The sequence below is a fragment of the Lutra lutra genome, chromosome 4, assembly GCF_902655055.1.
Source record: "Lutra lutra chromosome 4, mLutLut1.2, whole genome shotgun sequence".
In the NCBI taxonomy this organism is placed as follows: Eukaryota; Metazoa; Chordata; class Mammalia; order Carnivora; family Mustelidae; genus Lutra; species Lutra lutra.
This window is the reverse complement of record NC_062281.1, coordinates 188196798-188214270: the sequence shown is the minus strand read 5'-3', so window position 1 is coordinate 188214270 and position 17473 is coordinate 188196798. Positions and strand designations below refer to the sequence as shown.

Here is a 17473-nt window from a genome sequence, read left to right as displayed (position 1 = left end):
TCAGTGTCAGTAACTGTGGATTAGCTTTTCATTTCCCTAGATTTTACTCAGAATGGAAGTTCAACAGAACGGGTTTCTTCTTTTTGCCAAGTGTTGGTTTGGGGACATTAATCGGTGAGATGAAAAGAAGAGGAAAGTCATCTTCTAGAGTTTGTGGTGAGGTTGGAGGTCAACTGGCGCATGCAGGGAAGTTAGCGTGAGGCAGTGTTGGCTGCTGCTGCACTCCTGCAACACGTCAGTCCCTGGCTCTGTCCCTGTCCTCGTGTCCTCTGAGAAGGCGACTCTACTGATCCTGCGTGGGAATGTTCTCTAAAGAATAGATACGTTTACTGAAATTGCTGCGTTCCAAGTTTCTGTTTATTCACTTCCATTTAAGAATGTCCTAGATTGGGGGACAGTCCATGGAGACACATGATGAGCAAGCCTTGAAGACAGTGGTCAGCCTTGCTGCATGGTGAATTTTACCCGTATGGTAGTGCTGGGACTTCTGGAAATGTAGTTAACAGAGAGCAGTTTGATTTTCCTTTGCTGTATTTTTCCTGTCATCGTTAGCCAGTTGGACTGCCTTTTATTTCATATACACCCAAGTTCTTGCTTCTAGATCCTCCGGGAAATATATACATATATATATATTTGTGTGTGTGTGTGTGTGTGTGTGTGTGTGTGTGTGTGTGTGGTATCTTCTCATGTAAAACATCTAGTCCCTTCTCATTTTCTTTCTTCTGGATTGTAATAGCACGATCTCCTAGTAGGTATGACTGTGCAGTGCTGTTATACTGCAGTTTGAAATTGGATTCAGAACCTGATTCAAGAGTTCATTCATTGTTTCTCAAACTGAGTTAAAGGGAGAGGTACCTCTGGTTAAATTGGTGAGGCAGAATCCTGATGGAGGTGAAATAGCAGTGAGGGGCTAAGTGGGAGAGGGGATCAAGGGAGTGGAAGTGAGGGTCCAAGGGAGAGCAAGCCCAGGGCGATACTCAGATGCTTTGCATTTCCTTCATCAGACTTCCAGTTAAAACACGTTCATCTCTGGTAGCAGCTCTGAGAAACACTGAGAATGGGGAGGGAATAGGGTTTGGGAGAGTGAGTTCTGAAGCCAGACTGCCAGATTACATCTGGGCTTGCTTTTTGACCCAAGGCAGTCACTGGGACTTTACTAGCTGTGTAACCATAGGCAAGCCACCTTTCTGTGCCTTCGTTACCTTATTTGTAACATACAGATAATTACAGTTTTGACCTCATAGGGTTATTGAGATGGTTGCATAGGTTAGTAGAGGTAGAGCGCTAGTTTGTAATAAGGCTAAATGCTAGCTGTTATTTTTGGTGAGGTGGTACAGTCCTGTGGTTCAGAGTGGGGACTCTGGAGCAGATTGCCTTGTGAGCGAATTCTGGCTTCTGGATGTGTGACTAGGAGAAGTTACTTAACCTCTCTTAGTTTTCTCATCTGTAAAAAATGGAGGTAATAGTACAATTAATACAGTTGTTGTGAAGGTTCAACAAGCCACTAGTTGTAAGGTTCTGTGAACAGTTTCTAGCCTAACCTGAGTACTCCCAAGTGTTAACCAGTTGTACCGTTGCTATTCTTTTTACCTGTCTTTGTCTGAAATAACATAGTTCTATCTTTGCAGATGTCCCCCAGTCCTGACCTTTGATGTTTGCTCACGTACACACAAGACCTTTCAGATTCCTTGCTAGTGATTATCTCACTATAATCTTCTAGATTAAGCTTTCTGTGGGTTAGGTTTTGCAAATAAATTACACGTGATGTTCCTTTGGGCTCTGTATAGCCTTCTCAACTATCACCCAGATAATTAGGAAATCTCCACACTGGCCTTGTTAAAAACTATTTTAAATTCCCAAAAGTTTGATGTTAGCTTGCCCTCCGTTCATTCATCTCTTCATTAGTTTGATAAATATTTATTGAGAGTCTGCTGTGAACCAAGTACTTCTGTTGTAGTGAGCATAACAGACAAGGTCTGTGGTCTCGTGGAACTTCAATTTATGGATAATACACAATGAGTAAAGTTATAATTTTACAAAATTATATGATTTTATATCTGTCCCCTGGGAAGACAAGACATATAAACCCAGTCCTTCCTACTCTGCTAGCATGGGAAGGAGCCAGTCACAGAACGGTCTCTGCAGGAAGGGCAGTCCAGGAAGAGGGGCCCGGTGGAAGCAAAAGCCTGGAAGTAGGAATAAGTTAATTATTTTTTATTTTTTTAAGGAATGAAAAAGCCGGTGTGTCTGGAGCAAGGAGAGGTATGGTAGATGAGGCTGGTGAGGTGGCTAGGAATCAGATCAAGTGGGGCCTCGTGGCCCACAGGGAGAAAGATGAATTTCAGTCTTGAGTTCACCTGTTTGAGAGCTGAGGGTCTGACCCGTGACATGGAGGAGTTCATGCTGGTGAATAGATTGTAGGTGGCTGAGCATTGACGTGCTTTGTGTATTCTTGTAATTCTGGAGTAGTTCTCTTATTTTGACCTAGTGTCAGGAATATTTATTGGAACCCTTGCCTCTTCCTAATTGGTCTGGTAAAATTTCAAGTTTATATTTACTGATATTTAGATAAGAGAGTACGCTTGGTTCTGTAAGCCTGTCAGAACTCACTGGAAAAGTTGAAAGATCTTGAAGTCGTCTTGTTGTTGTTTTGTTGAACATCACAATGCAATACATAAAAAAGAGGTTGTTTGGTTTTAAACTTTATTTTTTAAGATGTGTGTTTATTATATTTCCTGTGTTTAAGGACATAATTTTTCTTTTCTGAAATTTGGCTTACAAAATCTCAAATGTGCTAAGCAGTGCAGAAGAAAAAACAATGTAGTACCAAGCAAACAAGCACTGATTAAAATATATATATATTATTTTCCTCTTCATAAAGGTCTGTTAGTTGTGTCACTGTTTTACTATGAAGTGGGGAAGTGATTAGCTCTATAATACAGTGATCATCTCAGCTGCTAGCAATTTTGAAGGTGTTCAGTAGCTAATAAATCAGGTTGCTCTTAACCTAGCTGTTCCTTAGCTATTTCGAGATGTTATATTATGGGGCACCTGTGTGGCTCAGTTGGCGAGGTGTCTGCTTTGGCTCGGCTTGTGATCCTAGGGCCCGTGCATCAGGCTTCTGGCCCAGTGGGGAGTCTGCTTCTCCCTCTTCTTTTGCCCCTCCCCCAACTTGTTCTTGCTCTATCTCAAATAAATAAACTCTTAAGAAAAAAAAAAGAAATGTTACATTAAATTTAAGAACAGATCTTGTTGTTTTATATTGTGTTTTGCAACAACAAAGGAGTACCCTCCTAAGTAAAGAGTTTGTGCTGATACTTATCTTCAGGCAGTTGCTAGTACAGTCAGTACTGTGCAGAAGATTGCAGTGGAATGAAGAGGAAACTTTAAGCTCTGAGTCTGGGAGGTATGTTCAGAGTGTCCAGTGGGTGTCTTTGTGTTAACGCAAAATGCTGTTTGGGTTAGGGACATATTGGGAATACATATTTCCTCTCTCCTTCCTGTGTTTCTTTTTTACTTTGGTTTTATTGAAGACATCACTTATTTCTGTGAATGCCAATCATTTCAAATGTTACAGGATACCACCATTCCATAAATATGTGACTTATAACAGAAAGAGAAGCAGAGTATACATTTGGAACTAGAAATAGTTTATTTAAATAATTAGCTCATCAGATTGCCAAAAGATATCTGCAATAGCTATTTCAACTTATTAAAAGTTATATATTAGATTTAGTTTTTTGGTTTAGGTGTAACTGATTCAAGAAGGGAAATAAGAGTACGCTGGTTTAAAGATAAGAAAATGGCACATTTTAGTCATCTGTGGGCGGGGAGAGCAAAGAATACAATAGCTTGTTCTTTTATTTTAAAGAATTTAGACTATCTTAAAATTCAGACTACATAAACCGAGTTCTATAGAGAATGAAACAAAATAAAGTCCACTTTCAGGGGCTTTATTTAGATGAGAAGGTACGTTAAAATGAGGAATTACACTGTTTCTAAACTGGCATCTTAGGTGGAATTCACCTGCATCCAAAACCAAGGGCTTCCTCTTCCATAATCCTAGTGCAGTGATCAAAATCAAGGTGCTAACATCGGCACGATATTTCATTAGCTCATCTATACACCTTACTCACATTTTGTCAGTTGTCCAGCCGTGTCCTTAGAGGAAGAGAAAGTTCAGTTGCATTCAGTTGTAATGTCTTATCAGTCTCTTTAGTGTGGACAGTCCGTCAGTCTTTCTCTTGTATGGCCTTTCAGTTTTGAGAGAACTGGTCAGTTACTTTGTAGAATGCCCAGCAGTTTGGGTTGTTCATATGTTTCATCGTGGTTAAGTTACGGTCATGCATTTGGGGTGGAGAACTCCAGAAGTGATGATAATCTTTCCTGTGCATTGTATCAGGAGGCACAGGGTGTTGATTTATCTCATTCTAAGGATACTGTTTTTACCTTTGTAATTCATGTTTTATGGGGAGATGTTTTGAGACCATGCTAATATTCTGTTACACCCAAAACTTATTCCTACTAGTTGTAGCATCTGTTGAGGAATCAGTTATTACTGCTATGATTACCAAGGAGTGGTTTTCTAATTCCATAATTTGTTTTTCTTTGGTTAGTTGGGATCTACTTTAAGGAAGAGCTTTTTCCTTTTTATTTATTTACTTGTTCATTCATTACATTTATATCAGAATGGACTGATGGATTCTTATTTTATTCGCTGGGTTTTATGTGCAATTTTACTTGTGTTACCCTTGGGACGTTTTGAACAGATGAGTGATTGTGAGAGAAGCCAATGAGCCACGTCCTTAAATTCTGTCTAGGAATGTGATCGTCCCACTCGGTTATCTTCTTCTTTAGGATCTTCTAGGTGCAATCAGCGTGGTGGCGGTCCATGTCCTCACCACTCCTGGCTCTTTCAGAGTTAATGTTTTAGGAGCATGGTCCCTGTGTGGTATTTATAGGCACTTCCTTCTGCATTTAAAAGTTGTCCGGTACAGAGGGCAGGGCAGTGGGTTCTCCTTGGGCCCGAGCAGGCTGGCGGCAGTGCCCGAGCGCAGAGTGCGGGGCCTGCCTCTTCTCCCCGCGTTCCCGTGGTGTCAGTAGCGGTGCGTGTACAAATGTGCCGTGACTTCCAGGTCCTGCCTGCTGCACTCGCTCTTGGCATCCGAAACGGACGCGGGTAGTTAGCTTTCAACACTTCTCCTTCCAAGCCGCCGGCTTCTCTTACCTTATGCTTTACGTTTCTCCTGAGCCTAGATTTCGGGGGCAAAATGGTTGCGTGTCTTATTTTTCCTTCTGCGTGGGCAGTCGTGAGGCTTCGAACAGAGGTTCGGTGAGGTGGGGCCCTTCGGAGTTGACAGCGGAGCCAGCAGGTCCGCCCGCGCGGTCCCGGGGAGAGGAGGCGGGCCGGGAAGTGAGGTCCTCCCTCCAGCAGAGGGTCCCTGCCCGGGGCCGCCCAGCCCCGCGGCCGCCAAGGGTTAAAGAGCCCTTCCTGCCGGGCTGGCCTGGCTCGCCGCCCCAGCTGGCAGCGCCGCCCCCGCCCCGCCCCGCCCCGCCAACAACCGCCGCTCTGATTGGCCCAGCGCCTGTCTCTTCTGTCCCCGCAGCCAATCGCGCCGGGCGAGGAGCTCCTGGTCTGGTACAATGGGGAAGACAACCCCGAGATAGCAGCTGCGATTGAGGAAGAGCGAGCCAGCGCCCGGAGCAAGCGGAGCTCCCCGAAAAGCAGGAAAGGTAGGCGCCCGCGCCGCCCCGGCTCCCCCGCCGCCGCCTCCGCCGGGCCGGATCCGGGCCCGGGCGGCGCCCGCGACTCTCGGTGACCTTCCCCGGCCCGGCCGGGCCCCGGCCCGCGATCCCGGTCCCCGGGCCCCCCTCCCCCCGGGCGGCTGCTGAATCACGGCCGGACGCCGCGCTCGGGCTCTTGGCTAACTTGGGGCCGCGGAGCCGGGCGCGCGAAAGTGAGCGGACCGAGCGCCGGGAGGCCCAGCCGAGGGCGACTTGTCACTTGGCTCGGAACCTCGGAACAGCGCGCTCCGGGTGGGAGCGGCGGCCGGACTCTCCGGAGCCCAGCGCGCCCGGTATGTTCTCGGCTTTTTGTGCTGTTCGCCCGCGAGCGCGTCCGGAGAGGGTTGCGAGGGTGACAGTTCCAGGTCCGCAGATTCGGCGGCCTCGGGGCCGGCCGGGAGCGTGCGGGCAGGGCCGGACGCCGCCGCGCTGCCCCGGGCCGCCGCCCCGGGCCGCGCCGGGCCCTGCCCCTCCTCTGGGCGCGGGGCCGGGCCGGGACAGGCCCCGCCACTCCTCCGGCTCAGCTCCGCGCCGGGCCGGGCCGCGCTGCGCTGCGCGCGATTGCAACACTCGGGGTGGGCGAAGGTCTGAGCGCGCCGGACCTTCTCGAAATTAGGCCAGGAACAAAATGGAAGTTGAAGAGTGCTGTTGGGTCCCTCTTGACTCCACTCCTGCAGCTTTATTTTGTTTTACGGTGGTTTCGAACAAAAGATAAAGCGTAGTCACACTTAAAAAGGGGAGGGGATAATTTCTGGGTAGGAAAATAGTTTGTTTGGATGTATCCTATTTCCAGCTGGCATTCGGACACGTTGGGATTTTTTTTTTAAATAAAGAATTTTAATGTGAATTCGTGAATCTTTCATCGACCCCAGTTTGAATATATGCCAAGGCACGGTATGGTAGTTTCTAAGTCTTGTAAATCCTTTTTTGTTCGTTTGGGGGTTTTTTGCCTGCCTTAGGTCTTACGTAAATTTTTGTAGTCATCACAACTTAGGGGTCCGTCCTTTACTCAGAGCATTGCCACGTGAGTTGTGGAAATGACGGTAAATAAAATCGTAAGGTAATGTTGATTTTGGAAGAATGCAAAAAGAATGTTTTAGGCAAGAAGTCAATTGTGGTTTTTTCCCATTACATATTCTTTGTATTTCACAGTGTAATGCGAATACAACTAACTCATTCAAGAGAAAGTTAGTGGGGTCTTTTCCTAAATACATGTGTTCTGTTTATCAAAAGTTACTTCACTGTTGTTTTAGGCCATTAAATGCTTTGCTCCTGCATCAGATGATCTGGGTCTAGAAAATTCCCAAGTGTTTCTTCTACTGCTGTAATTATTAAGATTTTTGTTGTTTTTAGGCTTAGGACATAATTGTTGGCAAAGCGTTTACGTATTTCAGTTTGTTCCTTTATTTAGTGTTCATTTGTAAGTAATGCCACCAGCCTCTCCAGGTAAGTTGTGATTTGTTTACAGGGGTGGGAGTTGTGGTGGGGGGAGGGGGAGATCTTTACTCTGCTACTAAGTGTAATTAATGATATGTTTAAATATATTCATAGCTTCTTAGCAGCTTCTCTCAGGCTTTTCTCTGTTCAGCATATTTTGGTGTGTACGTTTAGAACATTTCGTCACTTTGCTTTTTTTTATTGATCTCTAGATGTTTTTTCCTGCTCATTTTATTGGATGTGGAGGAAAAAAACTGAAAATAAACTTTGTGTTATTAGTGATACATGAATCTACACATTTACATTTTTATAAACCTGCCTGGATTGCTGGGTATTTACATAGAATTAAGTAGTTCATGTTATCCTGTTATTATTTTTGTATTTACTCCGGGAAGCATATAATCCACTGAGTCTTAGCTTTTAATGAAACCATTTGGATGAAGCTCTCTCTGGGAACTTAATGGTCTGTTTTGAACAACTTACTGGTAAAGAGTCCTGAAGTTGAGCGAGTTTAAATGAGTCAAACCTTCTTTGCTTTCAAATTAAATACTTGGTGAAAGCTAATTTATAGCTTGCAAAGACCTGAAACGGAGAACTTTTTATTATAACTTGGTTCTGTTTAGGTCTTATGTGTGACCTCAGACACTTAAATATTTTTTCGGGTGGTGATATCAGAGAGTAAGTCAACACAAATTTCATTCAGTAGCATGTTAGCTTAGGAATTCTGGAAGCCAGATGTTGAAGACATGCAGCTGACAGGTAGACTGACAGTGGACCCAACTTCATTTTGGTTATGAGGCAGGCAGAGAGAAACAAAGGGCCGAATTCTTCAGAGTTCTGGGCCGAGGCTCCTTTGCAGGACAGCTGCTCTGCCTACAGCTGTGCCTTGCATGTGGCGCCTTTCAGAATTCATCCCATCATGAGATCATGAGGCGTGTTCTGGGCAGTCAGAAGCCCCACTTCCTTTACAAAGTGGCCTCTTCTCTTTCTCTCTGTCTCTCTTACTCTTTCATTCATTCCGTTCCTGTTTAAGTCCCTGCTGCGTGCTAGGCGCTCTGCAAGGTTGAACAGTGTGGTGGTGAGCAGAAAAAGAGCAGTGACTCTTGTCGTGTCCCCTGGAGTCTAGTTGGGGAGACTGACATTAAATCAGGAAGTTCCTGGTCTGCACCTTGATGGTTGGCATGGAATAGGCCTTCGGTGTATATTGGCTGATTGGCAAACAAAACCCCACACAAACCTTGTAACGAAGGAAGGGAACACAGTGCTGGGAGAATACAGTTCATATTGTCTCTGACCAGGGAGCATGCGGTTTTGCCATGGGCCAAAGATGTGCATACTTGAGGTGTTTCAGACGAGAATTTTGAATTCTCAGCTTTGTGATTCATCCTAACTTTTTACATGTCTGAGCAGCCTGTCATGAGATGGAGCATAAGAATTTCTTGGAGGGGACGGCAGGTAGAGAAGAAGGGAAGAAGAAGAAGTGTCTGATGCTTCGGTTACTTTAATTTGCACCACAGTAAGATTGTGATTGGAGAAGTAACATAGAAAGGCCATAGTTAGAAGAATGTATCATCTTCTTGATTTGTGTCCTGTTTGTTACTGTGAGAAAATAAGAGATCGAACTTGCTTGTTAGCAGTAAATAATGATTATTGGCAAAAGTTCTTTTACAACACAGACTATAAAAGCAAATTTGATGTTTCCCTGCCGTCTCCTGGCCACAGAAGAGCCTTACCTGAAGTTCTTTCATTCTCAAAAAACAGTAGTGGCTCATTTACGTGGACTTAGTGGAAGGAATGTAGAACACGGGATTCCTGGGTTTCTACCAGGTGTGTGACTGGGGAAGTCACATCACCTTTCTGGGGGACAGTTTCCATAACTTTAAAAACCGGTGTTTTAACATGGGAAAGTCTCTGTACTGCCTGGCCTCATGGGGTTGCTGTCAAGAGCAAACGAGATAATAAAAGAGTAGTTAGCGCAGTGTGCGGGTCCACGGTGACCCGGTGACAGTAAGGGCCACCGGAGGAGTGTGGCTGACGGTTTGTCTCTTGCAGAGGAACTCTGAGTTTGTGACTCATTTAATCAGTCGGTATTTACAGAGGATTTCTGTAGGCCCAGGCAATCAGTGGGCCTCGCCACTCTGCTCTTCCATGGCAGAGTCTTGCCCTTTGCCAGTTCACCCTGATTTTTGACCTACTTCTAACCTATTGACTTTTCTGTTCACAGCAAACTAGAGAGCGGAATTATTTATAGCAGCAGACAGTTTTTAGAGCTGATAGCTGGCCAGTAAGGAAGGCGGTTTATGACAAAACTGGCAGTGAATTGTGAAGAGTATGTCGCTCCTTCAGCTTCCTTGAGAGGTTTAAATAATCCTTTATTAGAAACTGTACGTAGGGACGCCTGGGTGGCTCAGTTGGTTGAGCGGCTGCCTTCAGCTCAGGTCATGATCCCAGCGTCCTAGGATCGAGGCCCACATTGGGCTCCTTGCTCAGCAGGGAGCCTGCTTCTCTCTCTGTCTCTACCTGCCTCTCTGTCTGCCTGTGCTCGCTCGCTCTCTTTCTCTCTGACAAATAAATAAAATCCTTAAAAAAAAAAGAAACTGTAAGTAGTCCCTGAGAATGCCACCTAGATTCTAGTATCTGTCTAGGTGACTTGTAGTCATCACAGATGTTAAATTACAGTCAGCTTAAAGAGGAAATCTTTCATGTGTCTCTGTAATCAGAGTCATTCAAGTAAAAAATCGTGGTGCCGTGAAGAACACCTACGTTTTCGGTAGTTGCACGTGTTTGAGATGTTTTCTCCTCCAAAGGTGACAGAGCGTATACACACTTGCGGTCAAGTGAGGGAGGTAAGAAAGAGATCCTTGTGCAAAATGATTTGGTCTGAGGCAGTTTGAGGGAAGGAAGTAAGCACTGACCTGCCTGTGTGGGCGACAAGGACCCCTGATGCCCAGAGAAGGGAGGTCGGCTGGGCGTGCTGAAGGTGGAGAGTAGCTGGGAGGACGTGCACAGGAGCCTTATGGGACTGTCAGAGCGAAGTGGCGAATGTCCGGAAGGTCTCCCCTCTGCCTCACATGACAGGCATTTGCTGTGTCTGTGTCGGACAGTGTGGTAGATGCTGAAGTTACCGCAGAGAACTGGGACGACCAAGGTCCATACTCTCATGTAAGGTACCGTTCTGGAGAGCGGGGGATGGCCAGCCAGCCGAGGAATGGTGGGACTGTTGGAACATTAGGTGTGTGAGCTCGGGGGGCCGGGGTGAGACACGGCGTGACCCTGAATGTGTAGCCAGGGATGGCCTTTCAGAGGCTGTGACATAAACGACACAGGGGTGAGCCCCGTCCAGTTCAGCTCCAGGAAGAGGGACCGATTTGGATGTTCGGTCAGCAGATTGGGGAATTTATTGCCTTAGTCGGGTGGGGGCATGGAGGGGCCACCTAGAAACCCACACAAGTGTTTTTGCATCTTTTTTTTTTTTTTTTTAAGATTTTATTTATTTATTTGACAGAGAGAGATCACAAGCAGGCAGAGAGGCAGGCAGAGAGAGAGGAGGAAGCAGGTTCCCCACCGAGCAGAGAGCCCCATCAGGGGCTCGAACCCAGGACCCTGGGATCATGACCCGAGCCGAAGGCAGAGGCTTCAACCCACTGAGCCACCCAGGCGCCCCAGTGTTTTTGCATCTTGAAACTCTGTTCTCCAAGTGGACGTATGGACCCCTTTTCTGCCAGGCACTGCTTTCGGTGGCTGGATTGGTAGGGAAGATGAGCGAGATGAGTAAAACATTCAGGGATGAGCCTCTCGCCTTTCTTAATGTAGCTCAGTGCAGGTCAGGCTCCCTAGGTGTTCTGGTTATGTGTGTTTGGGCTCCAGGGTGTGTGGGGGGGTGGTAGCCAGGATCCCTTTGGGAGAGGACATGATGCTGCATTGTAGGGACAGCAGAGCACAGTGAGAGGACTTCTGCAAAGGATGCTGAGGAGGGGAAGAAGGAAGGACCTTTCGTGAGTTGGGGAAGGAAAAACTGGGAAGGACATGGGAGGTTGCAGGCCACTGCTGGACAGCAGGTAGGAAGCAGGTGTAACAGGAGGCTCCGATGGCAGTGCAGGGAGTACTTGGGGGCAGAGGCATGTGGATCAGGAGCCCTGAGCAGTGCTGGGCTCTCTGCTTTGGCCGAATATTCCTGTGTAGTCTCTGCCGCCTCCAGATTAGGAGATGGGCCCTTAGCCAGCTTGGCTGACCTGTCCAGACTCACTGCCGATGGGTGTCAGAGTCAGAACTTGAATCCTGGTTTTCTGTGCCTCTGTTTCTACAGGATATACTGCTTTCCATCCGCTTGTCCACAGGGTGGGCAATGGCAGCAGACGGGACAACACTGGTTCTATTTAAAGTGACCGTTTGAGGGTACGGGTGATAGAAGCTGAGAGCAGGGGTGCTTTGGTGGCGTTTGCTGTCCTGGTCTCCCCTAGCAGCCCTCCCTTAGCAGCCAACGGCTCTTTTACGGCTCCCTGGCCAAAGCTGAATGGCAGAGGCCTGGCTGAATGGTGAAGCCTGGCAGTGAAGCCTGAGGGTGATGGCAGATGGGCCCTGAACCTTCCCGGTGTCTGGTAGGCAGGTCCCGTGCCCACTTCCTCGCAGGGCGCTCCTTGGTAGCCCCTTCACAGGTGCTGGTGCAGGGTATGGGGCAGTGGGAGGTAGTGATGTTCCCGTGGAAGTGTGGTCCCAGTGTTAACCTGTCACGTTGGATCCAAGAGAGCGGTGTCCTGGCTGATTCCCACTGTAGCTCTCACTTCCTTCTAGCTGAGTGATGCCTTTGCTGAGCGTAGGGTCCCATCTCTGATGGGTGCCTGCTACGTGGATCCATGCTGCTGTTATGTGGACCTGTTTTTAAAAACTTGAGACAGCTTCGATATTTTTTCAATAGTAGGAAGCAGTGTGGAGTTGTTTTGTTTTTTAAATTTCTAATTTTATACTTCTGCTACTGACTCGCTCCAAATTTAGGTAAGAAATTGGTGAGTAGTTGTGCCTTTTTTTTCTAAGATTTTATTTATTTGAGAGAATGAGAGAGAGCATGAGAGGGGAAAGGTCAGAGGGAGAAGCAGACTCCTCACTGAGCAGGGAGCCCGAAGTGCGATTCAATCCTGGGACTCCAGGATCATGACCTGAGCTGAAGGCAGTTGCCTAAGCAGCCCAGACACCTAGGCGCCCCCGTGGTTGTGCATTTCATCTTTGCTGTGTATAACTTGTTCATAGGGAAATTGTGTGGATTAACTACAAATTTTCAAAGCATTTTGCACATTTTTCAACTGTAGTTCAGTGGATGAACTTGGAAAAAATCCCAGTACATGTCACAAGTAGGCTGTTAACACTGTTTCTCCTGTCCATATGTAAACTGGAAGGTAGGACTTGGCCTAATGCAGAAAATAGGTTTGATCATGATTAAATTTTCTAAAAGAAAAAAGGAAACGAGACCCTTAATGTGGTGAGTTCAAACTAGTTTATTTGATTTTTTAAAAATTTGGTTATAATTTGAAAATAAAAAACAAAAACAAAACTCAATTTTCTATGCCTTCCCTAAATTGGAGTACTAGGTTCTTTTTCAGAATTACGGATTAATTGCTTTTGAAACTCAGTGAGTGCTTCCTTTCCGTAGGCAGTTTCCTGTTCTGGTTTACAGAGGGGCTTCTCCACGCACGAACTTAGCAGAACTACAGAAAGGAGTGTTGTCTTGTATTAGAAGTTGCCCGTGAAGAAGCGCAGGATAGGGTGAGGCCCCCAAGGGCGTGGTGCGGCAGGTTCTGCACACAGCCTGCGGGTTCTGCACACAGCCTGCGGCCGAGGGAAATGTGGGCCGTTGACCTCGCAGGTAGACCCGCCTGGCTGTGGCGGCCCTCGCGTGACCTGTTTCTGTTGTACCTGCTGCCAAGGACAGTTCTAAGGTTTGGATTTGATTAATGTTAATAATCTGGTTGGCGAGGTCAGGGACTCTGAACGGCATGGAGAAGCAAGAGTTCTTGAAAAGCTTGCTGTCGTTTCTCCGAGTGAAAAGGATGAACCCTGAAAGTAGCCGGTTTTCTTTATTCGCGCTCCATTAAACCAGCCGGGGAGGTCCTGGTCCGATTCATTGCTTATAATGGGTTTTGATAGGGACGTCTCTGGTGATCTGACACTTCTCTGCACATCCTGTCCTTTCGCGATGAATCATAGCTTTTTGTTGACGGTGAGGGTGACAGCAGTGGTCAGTGGTCAGCAAGTTGCACGTGTGCCCGGCACTGTGCTTGCTCCCGAGACAGCACTGCTGTAGGCCCTGCTGGTGGCGCTGCCGGGTCTCGAGGCTGCTTCTCCTCCTGGGTAGTTGAGGGCACTGGGGCTCCGGGGGTTATGCGGGTGGCCCAGGTTCACCTTGGCTCCGCCTTGCCTAAATCTAGTTTTTATTCATAATGTTTCTGAGTAGGACAGTCATACTGAATAAGTAGCAGTGTTTTATAAGGCTTTACTAATTAGCTGAGATGAATGTTTGCTACTCACTGTAGAATTGCCCACTTTAATCCTAAGCAATGAGGCAGTGTGATTCAGTGAAGCTTTGGTATTAGTAAGCTCACTTGTGCTGAGAACTAATGCCTTCACTTATTCTAGCCTCGGGGCTTCGGGGATTGAATAGATTTATTGTATTCCTTTGAGCACCTCGAATAAACAGTTCTTAAAAACACTAATGGATGACATTTTGTCCCCTGGTAGCCGTCATCTGTTAAGTGTTTTTCCAGTGTCATTTGTTGGTTTGGGCTTCTTCTGACGGTTTCATTTTTCCGGAGTTTTATATTCTTTTGGAAATCAGTTGGGACACCTGCAGGAACGGAGTGAGACGTTGCCTTGGCCTAAGTCCCTCTGCAGTGCGGGCAGGTTGGGGTGGCGGGGGGGGGGGGGCACTTGCAGGGCCAGGGAGCTCCAGATTTCAAGAAGATGCTGATGTTCCGCTTCCTTCTCCACACCACAGTTCTTGTGTTGGGGATGACTGGCTATTGCAGTGAATACAGTGTGATTTTGAAAGTTTCCTTAAGCTGAATGTTAGGGAGATCACGACCGTGTTTTAATTTACGTCCACTCGGTGTGGGGGCTTGCGGGTATGTGCAGTGCTGATTTGTTGTAGAGTTAAATCATGCTTGTTACTTTCTTTCACTCTTAAGATGTGACACCGATGAAAAATAGGGATTTCGTCTGTTGGGTTTTTTTTTTTGGGGGGGGGGCCAAGTGTTTATTTGGAGGGTGGCTTTTTATCTTTTATTTGTTCCTTTAAGGGGAACTCATTTGAACTGTTGGAAGCAGCACTTTCTTAAGAGGTTTTGTTTGCTCTTAAAGCTGTTCCTGTCCTAGTGGCTTGACTCATTCAGGAGGAAAAGCGTGAAAAGAAACCAGGAGGAAGGAGCTGCCCTAACCTGCCTTTGTGCTCTAGTGAATTTTCCTCCAGAGGGGCAGAGGTTGATTTCTTAATTGTATTTACCCGCTCTAGAGTCTTTGGAATACTAAAAAGTTCTGAAACTTTTTTGAAACTTCCTGAATTTGTAACAAAACATAAGATGGCCTTTTCTACCTGAAACTTTTAATAAGAGTTTTTTTCTCAGTTGTTCCTTGAAGATTAGGTCATTAACTAAGGTCGTTAATGTCCCACCCCCATGCCTCAAACACACACGGTAGACTGGACAGAACCTCTGCCTCGTAATCTGTGCTTTTTATTTTTTCCACAAGCAATTTCCTTTCTGTTCTGTCCTTTCTGCTAGAAATTAGGCGGTAGCTTTGTTTTAAAAGGTTAAAATTTGACACATATATTAAGAAGAAAAAGTTCAGAGGGATTATGGGAAAGAGACAAAGTTCTCAGCATTCTGAGCCCTCTGCTGTACCAATGTCCTCTTCCCATTTTTGTGATTATGACCCTGAAATTTAGAAATATTCTTTTGATGGGAATTTTCACACTAAGCTCTTACATGTATACTTATGTTAAGTACTATGTATCAGTACATTTTAATATGCATATTTTAATATACACAATACATTTTAAAATACAGTCTTTGAATAGTTTCAGAAGCTAGTGACTTACCCTAATGATAAAATAATGATACTGTATGTGTGTGATATATAAAAATACCAGTTTCTAAAATAAGATTATGACATTCACAATTCTTGTTAATTTGATACTTGGGGAACTTTCCCGTTTATATGTTCTTATTCATTTAATCAGTATCTGGATGACCCAAACCTAATTTCATCCTTAATAAATTAACTGTATGTTACCAGTTATGTGTAGTTGCAGAGAATTATCTTTGCTTTGGTTAAAAAGAAAACCAGTAAGTTCCCACTTAGGCTAGGTCCCCCTCCCCCCATTAAAGCTGTGGGTGATCAACAGTCTTTCCCCTTGTATTTCTAATCTGTCCTATTGGGGCAGTCTTTTGTAGGTTTCCTGAGACCTCACATGCCACAAAAATGAAGACAAACTGGTTTGTTCACCCCTGTTTAGAACCCCAAAACCAGTCGTGTGCCCTGTTTGAAGTTGCGATACAGTTTAGAATGGGCAACCTTGCAAATGCCTGTGCCTTTTTTTTATTTTAGTTTTTTCTACTGTTTGGCTTCTTAGGTTCAGTTTTCATTCTCTTGCCAGTTGGAGGGGTAGAATATGCCTTTCTGGTTCCGTATTTTTTGTTTGTTAACATAAGAGATTTTTAGACCCTGTTACTCTTGTAATCAAGTGACTGCTGGCGTTAGGCAGAGTGTCTGAGGGTCCTTGGGAGGAGTGAGGGCTTCCACCTCCACCTCCTGCCTTGGGTACATTCTGTGAGTAGATTGATGTCCGCGTCAGCACAGACCCAAGAAGCCTCACATTCCTCTCTCCTGGGTTCAGGCAGCCGGCAGCGGGGTGCTGGCCTTTCACACACCGACGCTCTCCTCCTGCACTTCCACGTTACGGATTGTAGTTTCTGTAGGATTGACAGTGGCGTTGAAGTTACAGTTTCCCTCTCACTGGCATTCTAGACAAATAACCAAAAGGAAGAGTTAGATACAGTCTCAGTCTTGGTTGGATTTTTGAACAGGGGGCTTAAAATCCCAAATTCGCTTAAAGTAGTCTGATTAGCGGCTGAATATCTCTCGTCATAGGAAGTTACCTTCCTTGTTGTGTGTGATCGTGTTGTTAACAAGATCGAATTTGGGTGGTAAGCTTGATATTTCTAGTTCTGATTCCATCAAAATTACAGATTCAAGAGTTCAGAATGTAAATGTAAATTACCGCCTGTGTGCCAAGATAAATTCAATTTATGGTTGCGCTAGAGTGTAGGAAATGTTACATCAAGAAGCAGTGATGCTGCACTCATGCTCTTCCTGGCCCTCTTCAGTTCTAGAGAGGCAGGATCCCCTCAGTCTCACAGGCAGCTGGCAGAAAGGGCGCGGAGTTGGTAAGCTTTGTTTTCTCGGTGGACGGTTATCATGCTCCCTCCAACTTCAGTTCCGTGCTAAAGTACGTGAGTACACTGCCTGAGCTCCATTACTGCTTCTCTGAGCGTTATAACTTGATGACTGCTTTGCACATGGATAACCTGTTTAAAGTGAGCCTGAGCTGTGTGTGTCTGTGGGGAGGGGAGGAGGGAAAAACTGCTGACCCAGCTGTACCGCTGAGTCCTGGGAGATGTATGATGTGTGGACTCCATTGTGGCGTGCCAGAACATGGCCTTGGAATTAGGAGGCCGGCTTCGTATCCCAGCTCCACCAGTTAATAGCATTATGACTTTAGACAGGTTACTCCACATGTTTTGCTCTTCGGTTTACCTGTCTGTAAAATGGGGATAAGATTGACCTTGCAGGATTGCTGTGAGCATCCAGCGAGAGCCTTGTAGGAATATGCCTGGCACACTGAACCTTGGTCCGTCCCATTTTAATTGGTGGGCACTGGCAAAATGAGCTCTATGGTAATTCTGTCCATCCTTCGGTTTGTTGTGGCCCTTCTGGAAAAAATAAAGGAATAGTTGCAGCATTTTCTGATACGGCTTTTTGTTGCCCAAATGAAGGGTTTGCTGTTTTCGCGTTCTTTCTTACCTCTGTGTGGTCCAGGCCACTCATGACTCCTCTAGTGTTGTGACCAAATTTTGGTTGACATTCTGGGTGGATTTGGGGTATGTTTTCTTAGACTTTAAATGATCAGACAGCCCCGACAGTAACTGTGTGGGAGCAGTTTCCTGGCGCACGTGACCGATGAGGAAATCTGTCATTTTACGTCTTT

The 17473-nt window shown here is 45.9% G+C and overlaps 1 protein-coding gene across 7 annotated transcripts in view; it reads left to right on the top strand.

Moving 5' to 3' along the window:
• The window catches only part of PRDM2 (PR/SET domain 2), a 119356-nt gene that overhangs the window by 45393 nt on the left and 56490 nt on the right, over window positions 1–17473 (top strand). For all 7 annotated transcript variants that reach the window (XM_047723579.1, XM_047723574.1, XM_047723571.1 and 4 more), the window contains one exon: window positions 5607–5733. In XM_047723579.1, the coding sequence (XP_047579535.1) occupies window positions 5607–5733 (127 nt within the window). The remainder of the gene's footprint in view (window positions 1–5606; window positions 5734–17473) is intronic.